Source organism: Strongylocentrotus purpuratus, unplaced genomic scaffold (genome assembly GCF_000002235.5).
Source record: "Strongylocentrotus purpuratus isolate Spur 01 unplaced genomic scaffold, Spur_5.0 spur5_scaffold_6, whole genome shotgun sequence".
NCBI classification, from domain to species: domain Eukaryota; kingdom Metazoa; phylum Echinodermata; class Echinoidea; order Camarodonta; family Strongylocentrotidae; genus Strongylocentrotus; species Strongylocentrotus purpuratus.
The window spans coordinates 41,070,059-41,086,010 of record NW_022145612.1 but is presented as its reverse complement, the minus strand read 5'-3'; the positions used below and the strand labels follow the sequence as shown (position 1 = coordinate 41,086,010).

General features: G+C 36.8%; 1 protein-coding gene across 1 annotated transcript; it reads right to left on the bottom strand.

Annotated features, from left to right (window-relative positions):
* Positions 1–9,824: 9,824 nt before the first annotated feature.
* On the bottom strand, positions 9,825–15,615 carry LOC591569 (zinc finger CCHC-type and RNA-binding motif-containing protein 1). The gene is made up of 7 exons (XM_791126.4): positions 15,312–15,615; positions 14,209–14,237; positions 13,590–13,701; positions 12,741–12,848; positions 12,130–12,287; positions 11,103–11,166; positions 9,825–10,657 (listed from the first exon to the last, which is right to left on the bottom strand). The coding sequence occupies exons 1-7, from the start codon at positions 15,393–15,395 to the stop codon at positions 10,511–10,513; spliced, it is 702 nt and encodes a 233-aa protein (XP_796219.2). The 5' UTR covers positions 15,396–15,615; the 3' UTR covers positions 9,825–10,510.
* Between the last annotated feature and the right edge of the window lie 337 nt (positions 15,616–15,952).

The window sequence follows — 15,952 nt, the reverse complement described above, 5'->3', positions numbered from 1 at the left end:
CAGACAGGGGAGAGAGAGAGAGAGAGAAGGGCAGCAAAAGGATGAATATACCATGGGAAATAACCCAAAGTGAAAAGTCATTGGAATACACGTTTTAAGATGAAAGGAGAGTCTGTAATGTGAAATAGTTGAAGAAGAAGAAGAGACCTTTTAAGGGAGATTCAAAGAAATGAAACGGTGTATATAAATCAAAAACACACAATTTGTAAAATAATCACCAGAAACAACACAACAAATGTAAATGTGTTCAGTTTTTATTAATTATCGACACATCAGCAGATCCATTTAATAACCATTCAATTAAAATGGAATAATGTCATAACAAAAGCACAACCTACAGCTTGTAAAGTACCTAACACTGTATCACCATCAAATCATCATCATACCATAGCATTACAGTTTCTGGCCATCACTTAAATCTAGGCCAATAATTCTCATACATACATGTTGTCAGTGAACCAGATAGACAGATTAGGCCTAAAAAAAAGATGTTGTATTGCCCTTTGCGACCGACCCCCAAATCTTGAAATCTAGGGTCAGCTTGAATTTCATTATTTTTTAAAACCGTTTTTGGGGAGAAAAAAATGTATCAAGCATTCAAAACTGAGAAATATCAGCCCAAAGAGGAAGTACAAAAAAAAAAGATTTCCAACCCACCGACCAATGTTTTGGTACCTAAAGGGCAGTACAACATATTTCTTTTTTTAAGCCTTAAGCCTCGACACATCAGGAAAAAGATGATGGCATAATTATAAACCTTGCACATTTCAAGATAAAAACACAGGTGTCAAAAAAAAGAGGGCCAACACTGAATATAAAATGGACTGGTCTGAATGAGAACTCCAAAATGAATAAAGGTGTGAAAAAGCAGTGAAATTGAACCTTGAGAGATCAGGGGGTGTTTCACAAAGACTAAGATCGAATTTAAGTTAGATTTAACTATGACAGGCCATTCATGCCACTGGTTGCTCTCACTATTGGTCTCTCAATTATGATTTTTAGATAAAATTTTTACCTTCAATATTGAACAAACAAAAGATGTATTAAAGTTCTGTAGATTTGTGACCACGATTTATACGTCCGTTCAGAGACCAATGCCAGTAAATGGTAAGAGCAAACAGTGGCATGAACGGCCTGCCATAGTTAAGTCCAGCTTAAAGTCGTTCTTAATCTTTGTGAAACACCCCCCTGGTTAACTAAATGGAATCTTCTTGTTTCCAGGAAGTGGAGGGCACAACTGCTTAACCTGGCTTAATTGGTATCCTGAGAAATGTCATTAAATATGTTTCAACAGTAAAATACTAATTTAAACAATAACGATCCATAATAATAAAGAAAATGTTTCTTCCACATTGGAGTACACTTCAAGAAGATTCCCTCTGTAGAATTCACCCATTCCATAGAGCAGACCCACAAATTCTAATGATGAAAGCATAAACTGCTAGTCCCCAGCTGTAATTGTTACGATACTAAAAAATACTAAACTTAAAGGTACTATGTCCCATTTGCAGGCCAAAAAAATGAAAAGGTTAAATTACTACGGCATTTGAAAGATAATACTAATTTAGAACTTCCCTTAAAAAGATGGGGCTCGAAAATGTCTTCAAAATGTCTTCAAATACCGACTATTAGTTGTCAAATCGACTTAGGAGCTATAAAGCCAATAAGTAATAGTCTTGATTTTCAGACCATTGTACCAAATGGTCATATGTTTTATGTTGCGCAAAGATTCAATCAGTTTAATTTTGGCCATCACAAGAAGTGGGTTATTGATGTAGACAAAATAAATGCTCATGTACCCTTTACAGCTCGTTTTATGTATGTTATTATCAAAGAAGAAAAAAAGCCAGTCAGTCACTCAATAGTGTCTGACAGTGAAGTCCAGCAAGTAATCCTGCAAAGTTCTACAGAATTTGAGGTTGGCTGCAAAAGGGACATAGTACCTTTAAACCAAATCAGAAGTGTGAAAATTAAACCTGTTTTTCAGATAATATTAATAAATATCTGGTGTGTGAGAACTGTCTCTGCCAGACTTTGAGTGAGAGTAATCAATATTTTCCTTGCATGAGACACCTAATGACATTCACACAGGTGTGGGAGCGTACACAGGTATACGTGTACGAACTATTATCAACACCAGCTGGTTAGGAACGGTTCACTCAAAGATCTACACTCGTACGTATAATCTGTCGTAGCCAATACGTACACATGAACATACACAATGAGTACAAAGTATCTAGAGATGAACTGAGAGGCTACAGATCTATCAGAAGAGTTCAAACTATTCAAGCAAAGAATGGAGCTTGTGTTAGCAGACCAAGATGTAACTGATAACAAGAAAAAGGCTATCAAAATCAAAATCGATGTAGGCAATGAAGTTTGGGCCGAATCAATGCGTCAGGGCTATCAGAGGCCGACCAAGGCAAACCGCAAGAACTGTGGAAACTGCTAGAAACACAGTTGAAGGTTAACACCAATTTTCTAATACATCGCTTAGAGCTGATGCGATACTGGCAGAAAAAAATGAGAGTATCAATGAATTTTTTTACTAGCTGTTGAGGTAAGGCAAACACTTGCGATTGGCGAGGAAACCGAACTCGATGAGTGGATCATGGAAATAGTGATCACTCCAACACCACTTGAAGAATTTCAGAAATCCTTATTGGATCAACTAAAGGGGTACAAAATAGAGGCAATCTTAAATACAGGGCAAGATACTTTCAGGCCAATTAAGGCAATCTTGAAATGAATCGTAGAAAACAAGGAAAATTTACGATGATATTCCAAGGGGATGAATCATAATTCAAATGAATGGCAAATTTTTAGGGAACCATCTGCATCACACCAACTGTAGCAGCATGGAAACAAAAAGGATTAGAAGTCTGAAGTTGACGACTATCGGGCCAAAAATGAATTATTCAGGTTTTGGTTTCACACAAAAAGGTATGAATAATGGTTATTGGTCAGGTGATACACTATCCGCCTTAGAAACATTGTTGTTTATGATGAGTCTGTAGTGGACAAACAATCGTTTTTATTATGAATTTCGAAACTTGTATAATAATTATACCATGCCATAATTCACTATTGCTCTCTAGTATTTCATAAATGATTACTTTCCTTTAAAACTGTCTTAATTCATTATAATATGCATTAAACATTTAATTGTACTAAATGAGCAATTATGACAATATCGGTAAACAAGTTTAACCAATCAGCAAAGGCCCTTTTTGGCATTTCCTCAGATTTGAGGAGTTGTAAGAAGCAACTAGAAATGACAAGGTCTTGGTTGAAGTTGAGAAGTTCATAGAGAAAGGTTGGTCTGGAAACCACAGGATCATATCTGAAGAATTTAAGCTATGCTTTATGCTTCGGGAAGAGTTATCAGTAGTAAAAAGCATTGTAATGAGAGGAAATAGGATTGTGTTTCCTACAGTACTAAGAAGGTGCCACTGGTATTGTATGTATCCGCAGATCATCAGATAAGGAGATTTGGGGGGGACAATGGGATTGATAAATGGGTATCAGACGTCCAGAGTTTATTGGCAGACCGGGCCCACCAAACACCCAGGGAGAAGTTGCAAACAGTTATCAAATATACACAAGGGGCAGCCCGAATGGAACTTGTCAGCCGGGAGGATATTGAAACGGCAGAGGACACATTCCAAGTCCTGAGGGGTGTTTTGGGGGATGTAGGGAGTCAGGCGTCCCAAAAGCGAAACTTCTTTGTTTGACATTAGAGAATGCCAATAGTACTTTGGACTCTGTGGTGATCAGTCTGCAAGTTGAAGGCAAGACTACAGACGAGAAGGTTAATCTAACAAGAGTCTATTCCAAGTCAAGGATAAATGTCAGTCCTGAACATTTGGCCAAGAGGGAAGATATCAGGAAGTACCAGCATCTATCTGATCTGAACATTCCAACCATAGATGATGTCCAAGTTGATATGCATATAGGGCAGGATGCTTCGCAAACACTAATCCCTCTGGAAGTGAGAAAGGGAAACCCAGGGGAAGTATATGCAGTTTGCACCATGTTGGGATGGACTTTGAATGGCCAGCTTGATGCAGGTAGTTTCCAGGGCCAGGTCTCCACGAACTTCGTCTCTGAGAACTCAACACTAGATGAATAGGTAAAGCAGTTTTGGGCTATAGAGTCAACTGGTTCCCTTCTGTCTGACCTGAATGGACAAGAAAGTTCTCAAACTGTGGGATGAGAACGCAAGGATGAAAGAAGGTCATTATGAGCTACCAATTCCATTCAGGGAAATACCACCACCTTTGGAGGATAGTTGATGGATGGCACAGCAGAGACTTTCATCGCTGAGAAAGAGGTTGCTCAAGGACAGGAACCTACATATGCGGTATCAGGAAGGTATAGCAGACCTAGTACACAAGGGGTATGCTAAGACAGTGACTGATCAGTCTTCAGACAAGATGTGTTGGTACATTCCTCATCATCCTGTCCATAATCCAAAGAAACCAGATAAACTAAGGATAGTGTTCGACTGTGCAGCGAGATACAAAAGGATCTCTCTTAACGATGTGGTCTTACAGGGGCCGGACTTGACAAACAACCTGCAGGGAGTCTTCAACCGATGCACGCAGTTTTCACTGCACGATGCGAGCTGTGTAATTCTTAATTCAACATTTCACACGAAGGTGCGAATGAAAGACATGCACGCTTGCAAAGGAAAAAGCATGTCAGCTTGACTTCTTCTTTTATCATAATCCTTTCTTCTCTCTGAAGGAAATTTTGAAAAATTATTGTGGAAAAGAAAAGAAATAATTGGAAAATTTATATGCAAGCTGGTCAAGGAAATTGTAAAAACTTTTGTGATTTTTGTATAATGTGAAACTATAAATTTGCAAATATATTTTAGATGAAAATTTATTTGTAACCTTATAGGCCTATGTGTAGATTATTTGTAATTTGTAATTATATGTACAATTTTCTTTATGAGAGATGAGAATAAAAACCTATGAAAAAGAAGGTAAAGATGTAAATAATGATACCATAATTGCCCCTTGAGTAAAGTTGAACAAAGAATTAAATCCAAATGTTCCTGCATGGATAGGAAGTGTAAATGCTAATGTTAATCCTCCTACTGCTAAAAGGGCAGGACCACATGATTCTGATGTATTTCAAACTGCAGATCTTTCACTGGTGTCAGAAGTGGGATAGGCGCTTTAGAAGTTTATTGAACGAACTGAGAAACACCACTACGAGCAAGGATCAGATCAGAAGTTAAAGTGGAATCCTCAGTTGGAAGTTTTGCAGACTTTGTATAGTGAAGAGACAGCCTTGGCCTGCAGGAAACAGACAGCAGTTTCGGACAGTATTAACGAATTGACATAACCTATGTGCAATTTCTGTTTAAATTTTCATTTAAAGCTTCATGTTAATCTTGTTTGCTATATTGAATTGTGCCCATATTTTTGTATCAGTGCCTTCCTTGCATCATGAATACCACTTCAGGACAAGCCCTTGATGCGAACATGATAACACAGCTCTTCTGGCGATCAAAGGGACTGTAAGGAATTTTGCAGAGCCACCTCTCCAAGTTTAAGGGGCTTCCTGAAAGTGTGGGTGATCTTTCACTTCCAGAATGGTTTGAGGAATTTGAGCAACTCACAGCTCAATTCAATCTGTCTAGTACAGAGAAGGCCAGATTAGTCCTTGATCATTTAGCAGGTGCAGCACGGGAGGAGGTAATGTGCCTACAGGATGACAAACGGCATGATTTTGTTAAGTTATTAGTGCCCTCAAACTTTGTTTTGTTTCTTCAAATAAACTATAACTTTCCATCAACTCAAGCGTCTCAGTGTGAATATGTTGACCTTTCTTTCACTTTCAATTAATGGCCTACATCATATGCCCATGATTATTTCTACTAAAGTTTCTAATGCCGCTTCACATACATATATTAAATAGAACAAGTTGTTCTTTGTTGAGTTCCATAAATCCAGCCTGACAAAGACTATTATTGTGGATGTTAGTTTGTGTACATCTCATTACATGATCGCAACGGTGCAAGGACTTTGCTAGACCATGGAGCCCGGATTTGGATTTTATGGACATTTTTTAAACTTCTACCTGCCAGGCCTAGGTTGAGACTTTGACTCCCTGTGCTATATTTGGCTATATGTTCGTGTGTATGCTGTATGGACAAGCAAAAGAGACTCAATTATGATAGAAGGAATATTTTGCTTGACAATTGTCTTATTGATGTTCTTGAGATGCTGTATTATGAATGCCATATTTGTCATAATGCAGTATTATTGATTACACACAGGATAGGGTGTGAAAATTAGATGTAACCCTACTTCAATTTGTATATTAGGATAAGGCTAATATTACTAGTTGAACTCCTTTATTGATGTGACGTAGGCTTATTGGTTGTTTAAACAAGTCACATACAGAAACAAACGCCATAGGCGAGATGACAGGCATCAACCCACCCTGCATGGATTGGACATCAAAAGATTTGCCCAGTGAATTCAAGAATTGTCAATATTATATTATATATGATATTTTCAGGATCGCTGAGCAGAAAATCTGATCAAGAGAAATGCACCTACATCCTGTTGTGGCTGGGCAAAGAGGGAATCCGGATACACAAATCCTGGGAAAAGGATTCAAGACCCGAGCTGGGCTCTTCGAAGCCTTCTTCAAACATTTTGAACCAAAGATAAATTTCTGTCGTGCAAGATTCCAGCTAAAGAAGTTCACACAGAAACCAACTGAAGCGATAGATGATCTCATGGCCAGGTGCAGAATCCAAACACGGAAATGCAAGTTTGCAGAAGTTGAACTTGAGGGTCGCCTCATCGAGCAGATCATTACTAGCACCTCCAGCAAGAAAGTACCGGTACAACAAACATTATTGGCCAAAGACAAAAAGCTGACATTGATCACAGCGTTGGACATTCCCAGAACTCAACTGAAGGCAACTGAAGCTGATATGAGATTACTTCATGGCCAAGCAGTGAATGTGGATATGACCAAGCAACATATTCATGGGAAGAAACGTAGAACAAGTTGTTCTTTGTTGAGTTCCATAAATCCAGCCTGACGAAGACTATTCCTGTGGATGTTAGTTTGTGTGCATCACATTACACCGTGAAGACCAGCAAGGTGTAAATTACCAAATGTACGACGATGGCAACGAAAGACAGCGAGTCATCCAAGACTCACTCCACCCAAAGGTCAGAGAGCAAGTGTCCATGCTGCTCTGGACCACACTTCTTGGGGTCCTGTAAGGAGTTCCAGGCGGAGCCGCGCGATGAAAGGTTTGAAGGTGATGATGCAGGCAAAGACGTGCGACAACTGCTTTCAGCCATCTGATGGCATCTGATCTACATGACAAACTCCAGGACTTTCTGAAAGAAATGTTACTGCACTTTGTCAAGCCAACAACCCTTGTGTCTTCAATGTCTATAGCATCATGCAACTATAAAGATGACAGTAACCAGAAGGAAGATGAGGAGCTTATTGTTGGTCCCAATGTCACTGCCTTACTTGCTTCACACAAGTTTTCTTCATCTCAAACTACTGAGTTCTTTTCATCAGTGAGGAAGTTTTTCACAGCTGTTTGTGACTATATTTTGAAGAAGTTCCCAATCAACAATGAGGTAATCAGACATGCAAGTGTTGCAGACCCAAGGAAGAGGCTTGAGTCCAAATTTGAGTCAGTGTCCTTCTTCATGGACAGGTTTCACTTGCTGGAAGACAAAAGAGATTCCATCCAACATGAGTTTGTTCACTATCAACTAGATGATCTCTCTGGTGTAAGCATTTCCCCTGAGCGAAGAGCTGATGACATGTGGGTGGAGATCTCAAATTTGAAGGACAAATCAACTTCAGAGCAGAAGTATGTGTACCTGCCGAAGATCATGCCAGCTATCCTCTCCATTCCTCACAGCAATGCTGAGGATGAACGTATTTTCAGTCTGGTGAGGAAGAATTCAACAGAGTTTCGACCTAGCCTTGCTACCAAGACACTCTCAGACTTGTGGATAGAAAGGCTTTTTTCATGGAAAAATCAACGTCAAATTCGCGCGGTGGTATAACCACTACAGGTGGTGCCACCACATCGGCAACCGCTTCCCAGGGTAAGCCAGCGACACAGTCCGCTACCACTATGGGGGAGTTGAGCGATAAACCTGCAAAGCCAAAGGCTAACACTGTTAGCAAATCTGTCAAATAGAAATCGTATGAATAAATTTGAGGACATGATGTCCCAAGTCCTACAAGCTCTACCACCACGGCTGGAAAATTGTCGACAAACTGAAACTGACGTTAGAGCTGGTGATCACCATGGGCGAGGAACTTCACCTACATCTCAACCACGTGTTGATGTCACACCTGTGGATCCCACCGGGATTTATGGTTAACCAGACCTCCCAGATTATTGTGATTCAGACCAAGAGTTAGAGTCGGGTCAGATTGATGGTAGAGAAGTTTTAACGGACTGTGATTTCCACGCCTATCGCAGCAAAGTTTGCCCTCTCTACCGATATCGGTGAACTTGTCGACGATGGAATAGCAGAGTCGACAAATACCTTTTATGTGCCTTTATACCATCTGATAATCCGAGCTATTTCGGTTTAAAATGTAAAGGAATATATGATGAATATATTGCATTACTAATTTTTTATGCAGTTATTATTTTGTGTAATGCTTTTTATAATGTTCATTATGATTTGTTTTTATGTCAAAGATTTGTTAAAAAAATCGTGCAATTCAGCCTTTGGGCTGCAATGTGATTTTTGAATAAATAAACAATTATATATTAGCCACCAGCTAGAACAGAAAGTACCGTAGACACAGCTGCAAGATACCCTCTGCCAAGTAATTGCAGATTTCTTGATGCACCAAAAGTCAACCCAGCGATCTGGGATAATCTGCCAACTCACACCAAGACCAAAGAACTCAGACAATATCCCGTTGGTTGAAAAATGTTATGGGTTCAGCGGGCATAGACACAGCCAAGAACAAAGCCCACTCTACTAGAGCTGCATCAACATCAGCGGCAAAGAACAGTGACCTACCAGTAGCAGCTATTCTAAATCAGGCGGGCTGAAAAGACATTCAGTAAATTCTACAACAAACCGATGGATGGTGGAAGGACCTTTTCTCAAGCCGTCCTAAGCCAGTAACAGGACAAGATTGTTCTGCTGCTTCTTAAGATATATGGCATGCTTTATTGATATAACTGTCTCCTCTATTTGTGGAGCAGTTCTATGTTTATGTCTAACCCAGTTGGGTGTCTCTAATTTGTTACGGGCAGCTCTGTTGCATTCCTAGAAGACGATTGTCGTGCTTCAAAATCTCATACGATATAACGTAGTAAAATATGAAAATTAAATGAGAACTTACCATTTGAAGTTTCATTTGAAGTTTAATAAGTATTTTATTAGTAATAGGAGGATGATATTACGTCCCTCCTCACCCTCCCAAATTTCTATCCACAGTCGCCTTCTATGCTACTAAGATTGACGCATGCGCAGTAACGGGCTCTCTCCTGCACGTAATATCATCCTCCTATTACTAATAAAATACTAATTACACTTCAAACAGTAAGTTCTCATTTAATTTTCATATTCTACATTCACTGAGTTTTTCCATTTATATCAAGTTGAATTTTCATAAGATAGGGTCTTTAAGTATTTGAAAATTGACTTGTCCCAATCTGTTTCTTGAAAATTTTAAATTTTGACATTTTAAAGCTTACAGTATTCAACAAAGGACCTCATTAAACCTATCTACCTTCATTGTTGAGTAACAAAAAACAACAAAAAACATCCAATTTACAAGGGGTATGAATAATTTAGTTTTTAACTGTAATTTTCCATAATCCATGTATCATTTTCTTGGAATCTTGTAACCTGGAATATTCACTCTTGCTCACCTAAGAACCAAGGTCGATACTTAAGACGAGTGAGCAAATGCCATACTCTTCAGTTCAGGCTCAGGCAAGAAATCTATAGTGTTAAAGGCATACAGTCAGCAGTCTCCATGGGTACTGCATCAAGATTCGCTTTATACCCCCACAATACGTCAAATTAATGTTTACCGAATTACCGGTACATAAGTATTGCACACAGCTGTCCCACTGTCCCACAAGAAACTTACTGGTCTTGCCTTCTAGACTAGGAGAACATTTGTGTGAGGGAGATTTCCTTACGGGTCCTTAAATGTCGAAGGGTCTGTGCTTTACACAGACCTGTTGGTGGAAGTGAAGTTCACTCTTGGAGATAGATTACACCTATTAACAGGTAAAAACCAAAATGGTCTCAAAGTCCCTATAAGAACCCGCGATGACATGTCTTTAATCAGCATCTCTGCTCTAATCTTGCACGATCAGAAGCCATTCCAGACCTCATCAGGATTTCCGGACGTTCCTGATTAGCCTTCCAGTGCGGGAACAGCAGGCCATCTCTGGACGTTGTTACATAACACCATGAGAACCTTGCAGCATGAGCTTTGATCATTCAGACTCGCTGTCTCAGTCACTGATTTCATCCTCATCACTGAAATATGCATTCTTCTTCACCTTGGGTCTTTTGACCATTGGCTGCGAGCTGCTCGAAGCAAGGTCATAACTACCAGAGGCTACTATGTGCCGATACTCTTCCTCCTCAGTCTTTTCCCTCTGAAAGACAGATAAGCACAAACAGTAAAATCATGGATTAAAAATGCAATTTGTACAAAATAAGTTGGAACTTGACTAAAGCTTGACGTCACATTTCATGTCTCATTTAACAATCTAAGACTCTAAAATTAATGAAACTTTAATTTAAACAAATCACAACTTTATCATTTCATGTCATTCTTTTTCCAAGCTTACTCTCTCTTACTTTTCTCTTCTCATCCAAAGTAACTAGTACTCAAGTTTTCAGTTTCCTTTCATAAATACATTCTTTGTTTAATATACATTCAACATTTAGTCATTTCAATTTAAAAATGGTGACCTACACACATGTATTGTAGCTGGTTTATCAATAATTTTGATTTTGAGAATCTTCTGATCCATCCCCTTTGCATACTGAACGTGCAAGAATCTTGATTAAGATGATTAATCAACTTCCATAACTCACCTGACTGCTAATTGCAGCATGTAAGCTCTCTAATTTGGGATCTTCACCCTCTTGTTCATCGTCACTAAATTGAAGGAAACATGCAAAAACAATTATAGAAACAACACTATATATATATACAACATGAAAGTACCCTGTTTAATGTCTGTGAAAATTCTCAACTCTCCAGGTAGTAGATAAGTAAAGTTGAATACTATAGATGGGTCAACTGGAGTTACTATGTATTAGCTTGCAATGTTTCTTGAAGTTCCTGCACCCTGTCACGGATCAACGACCATCTGCCGCTAAAGGTCAGTCAGTCTGTTGAAGCGTCCCGGAGTGGACGTGAAACATCGCAAGCTAAAACATAGTAAGTCCATTTCACTTGTATATAATATTTAGCATTATTTACCAAGTTTAATGTAAATAAATGAACAGAATCCTAAATGCATACCAGATTATATTCAACCTAGTATATGAGGAACCTTTTTACTTCTATTTTTTAATGATCAATGTTTTGTTTCAAAGCTTTATACGTTTATGAAAGTATGACTTTTTATTTGTAATGATTATGTACTTTTACAACCTATGAAATATTTTCTTGTTTTAATTAATTTCGCTATTATATGACCATTTCTGCACTGTAAACTTCATGCAATTAGATCTTGAACAACTACTTTCAATTTGTTAATATTAAACCAACTGGAATTAAATTGAATTGAATGAAGAATATTACTTCATGCCACAATAAAATGTCTTAATTCTATATTCTGAAACTTGAAATATAACATTTATCACAAAGTGGCAATCAGTTCCATCTATCGATCTTTCCAGTTAGGCATGTAGTTGACCTGAAAAGACCCTTATATATCAAAAAGGCAAAAATATGAGAATATGATGCATTTATTTCTAATGCATAGTGTCACACTCCCACAAGAAATACATAACAGGTTGGAACACTTCTCGTTCAATTATTTAAAAATCAAAGCCATTAAATATTCAACACTACTGACATTTTTTGGGGAAAAGAAACATTGTGTAAAGTTACCTATCCTCATAATCTCCTTCATCGTCATCATCATAGTACTTTCTCTTCAGATTTGAAGATTCCTCTTGATCCTTTTTCTTCTTCTTCTCTTTCTTAGGAGGCGGTTCTCTATCTCCTAGTGTATTCTTTGGGCAACTATAGCTGAGATGACCAAACTCCTAAAACATCAAGCAAATAAAAACTTAGATGATTACATTCTTTATTAAGATTACAGCCAAGTGTCTAAAAATGTCTTCCTCAGAAACATTTCATTTCCATAATATTGTATTTATCATCAATATACTTGGTTTAAAAAAAATGATCAGAATGTTATCAAGAAAATAAAATGAGACAAGTTATCTTCTTTGAAAGTATTGTAAGCAAATGTCTTACTAGAAAATCTTTTTTATTCAATGAATACTTATTTTTCGATAAATTTATCATTACCTTTGGTTCAAGAAAACTGTAAAAAATTTGGAAGTTAAAGCGCTGTTACGCAGTCACATCCAGCATGGCATATTTGTCACTATTAGGTCTTTATAAGAACTGTTGTTTGAAAAATATGATTTATAATTCACTCTCAGATCTCACCAATCACACAAACGTCTCACAATTAATGCTAGAAGTCTTACCCCACACTCGTAGCATCTTGATTTATCTGGATAGTTTCTTCTGCGAATGAAATCTGCAGCTCTGCCATTATCATCTGCAATAGACACCTTCCATTTACGACCAAACAACTGCAAAGAAAACAAATAAAATGGTTGACTGTATTATTTTCAAATGTGAGTGCATACATAAACAATAAAGTCTTGAATATAGCTTTTTATTTTCCTGCTCAAAAACATAATTTGTGGATTGGTCATTGTCTTTCAGACATATATAAACATATATATATATTGTTCGTCATTCTATCAACTAAATTATGAATTTCCTGATCTCGATTTGGTTTCTTATTAAGGGAATATCTCATATTTTCTAGAATCTGTTATCATTCACTACGAAAATCTTCATTTAAAAACTTTATCATGCATTAGGACTTAGATATTCATATTTTCCATGGTCAAAATGCTGGAAAAGAAAAATAGAGCAGTGCCAGGAGCATCACAACGTGACAGACATGTGCACTATATAAGAAGCCACCATTATATTATCATTATTAATATTATATATATTCACATATGTTTACACAAACAATACCAAAATTTGTCCATCTTTAGCTGAAAACTTTAAGCTACTCTTACGAATCATCATTAACCTTTCATCATTAAAAAAACATTTTCTTCATCATCTCATCATTGATTAACTTCATGATCTTATCTCTGATTTTCTTTTAGAGAAGAGATCTAATTTTCCAGCATTTGCAATAATTTGTATATTATTTTCTATTTGGAACCATATTTTCACACTTTTCTCTCTTTTTTTCTTCACCAAATGGCTAAAATACAGGGAGTAATTATTCCTTTTTCATTTCCTCTTACCTCTCTCCCATTCAGAGACTTGATGGACTTGTATGCAGAATCTCTCTCTACAAAGAGAACGAATGCAAGTCCTTTGCTTTTCCTGGTCTCTTTATCTTTTACTATAGTAACTCTGTAAAAACAAATGCAACATTTGAGATTCAATTGACGTAGACAGTAAACTTCTCCTTATACATGAATCACAGAGAAGTGAAGAATAGAGAGAGACACAGCAGCTCATTTTTTCTAGATTTCATGGAAAGAAATTTCAAATTAGAGCTCATTAAATACTCATTGTTTCAAGAAAGAGAAATTAAATAGTAAAATCAAAAGTGAAATTATACACAAGTAGGAAACGAATGAGTTGAAAGAGGCATTTAAAAAATTACAGTACACTCTACTTCTTTCTAACCTAATTTTTTTTCTTCTTTCTTATAGATATGATAACATCAGTAAGCAGATTTCATATTTCTACAATTTATGTATGCACCTATTTATTAAAGAGCAAAGCATTGTCTAAGAACCGGGTTAAACAAAATCATCAGAACCATTTGTATCCAATTTTCTATTCTTTCCTACTCTGTGTGAATATTTACTGTTCTTTCATAATTGTATAATGCATTTTTATTTCATACTTTACCTGGCAACCTGTCCAAATCTCCCAAAGATCTGGAATATGAAAAGACACAGATGAAATTACAGGTTTTCTTTTTATCAAAGTGTATTAACAATATAAAGTTTTAGTTTAGACCTGAAACTGTAGAGGGCAATGTTATCAGCTGTTCAAATGCAGAGTTGATATTCCCAATAAACAACAAGAAAGTTATGAATTTTTAAAGCAGCAATCAATCAAATTCAAATTTGCAACTCAGTACTCTGTGATGTATCCTGCGAGCTCCCTTCACATTTTGCCCTGTACTAAAAATCTTCAAAAATTAATATTTTCAATCATACACTGAATTTTTTTAACCCTAAAATGGCTTAATTATAAAAGCCATGTATGAAACACACATCTAATCCATCATCAATAAGTCTACAAAGAAAATGAGTTTTTGAAATTTTCTGTACAGAGCAAATTGGAGAGGAGTTTGCAAGATTTGTGGCGCTTGTTCAGAAACCTATCCAAAATTTGATCTGTAACTCCGACGTGTAGATACCCTACAAAAACATACCCAAAATGAAGTAAATGTCCAAGCTGTTTGGCGTGAAACCTGAGAAAAAGTGTATACTAATATCATTGTTTTTCTGAAAAATACTCCAAAAATAACAAGAAAAATGTCACAAAACAGGAAATAAACATAACAAATTTTAACTCATGATCTTTTTTTGGACATTTAATTAATATTTACTTTATTTTGGGTATGTTTTAATAGGGTATCTCCACGCCAGAGTTACGGGTCAAATTTTGGATAGGTTTCTGAACAAGCGCCAGATATGTCTGTGTTACCAATTTGTGTTTCATCGAAGATAACTTAAAAAATTCATATTTCTCAGTGACGATTCTTGCACATTTGTCGCAGAAACACACAAATACACACACACGCACAACCTAGATCCACACCAGCAACACTAGTATAGTGATCAATCAATGGTAATGCTTTATCTACAGTATTACTTAGTAATATTTTGTTTAGATCTCTGGAGTCTACAGACAGACAGGGGATGAAATGAATGGGACTGCAGTAAGTAGATCTAGCAGATTCATGGAGAAAAGACATAGATCCAGAGGTCTAATTTACTTACTTGTTGGAGATCATTGTTGGTAAGAGTGAATGGTAAATTTGAGACGTAAACGGTGCTTTTACTAGGAGCTAAGCCACCACTCATCTTGAGAGATTTTAGGACTTTTGAGGAAATATATTCGTGTTGTCGCTCTAGAATTTTGTTTTGTTAGTCTCGGCTCAAGTAATATATTTTCAGTGCACAGAAAACGGTGATGGCGATGGTGATGGAATGTAAAATAATAAAATGGACTATGATAAAAGAGGGATACAAATGGACAGACGACAAGATACGCTGCAAACATGATAGTACAATGTTATGTTCAAAATAAAGCTACGAAAACAGACAAACAATAAGCTATAGGTCTACAAAACAACTCCCCCCCCCCCCCAAAAAAAAAAAAAAAAAAAAAAAATTATCATCATGCATAGTCATAACAATAATTATAATAAATAAATAATAAATACAAATAATTGAAACAATAAAAACAAACATTTAAAAAAACCTACAGGATGTGTGTCGATCGTCACACGTGCAAGTTCGGTGAAATTAATGATCATATTGATTATAAAGGATATCACAATGTCAGAAAATAAACCTCCGATATATGCAGATGCAGATGATACTGTTTTAGTAGCAGAATCCGAAAAAGATCTTAATTT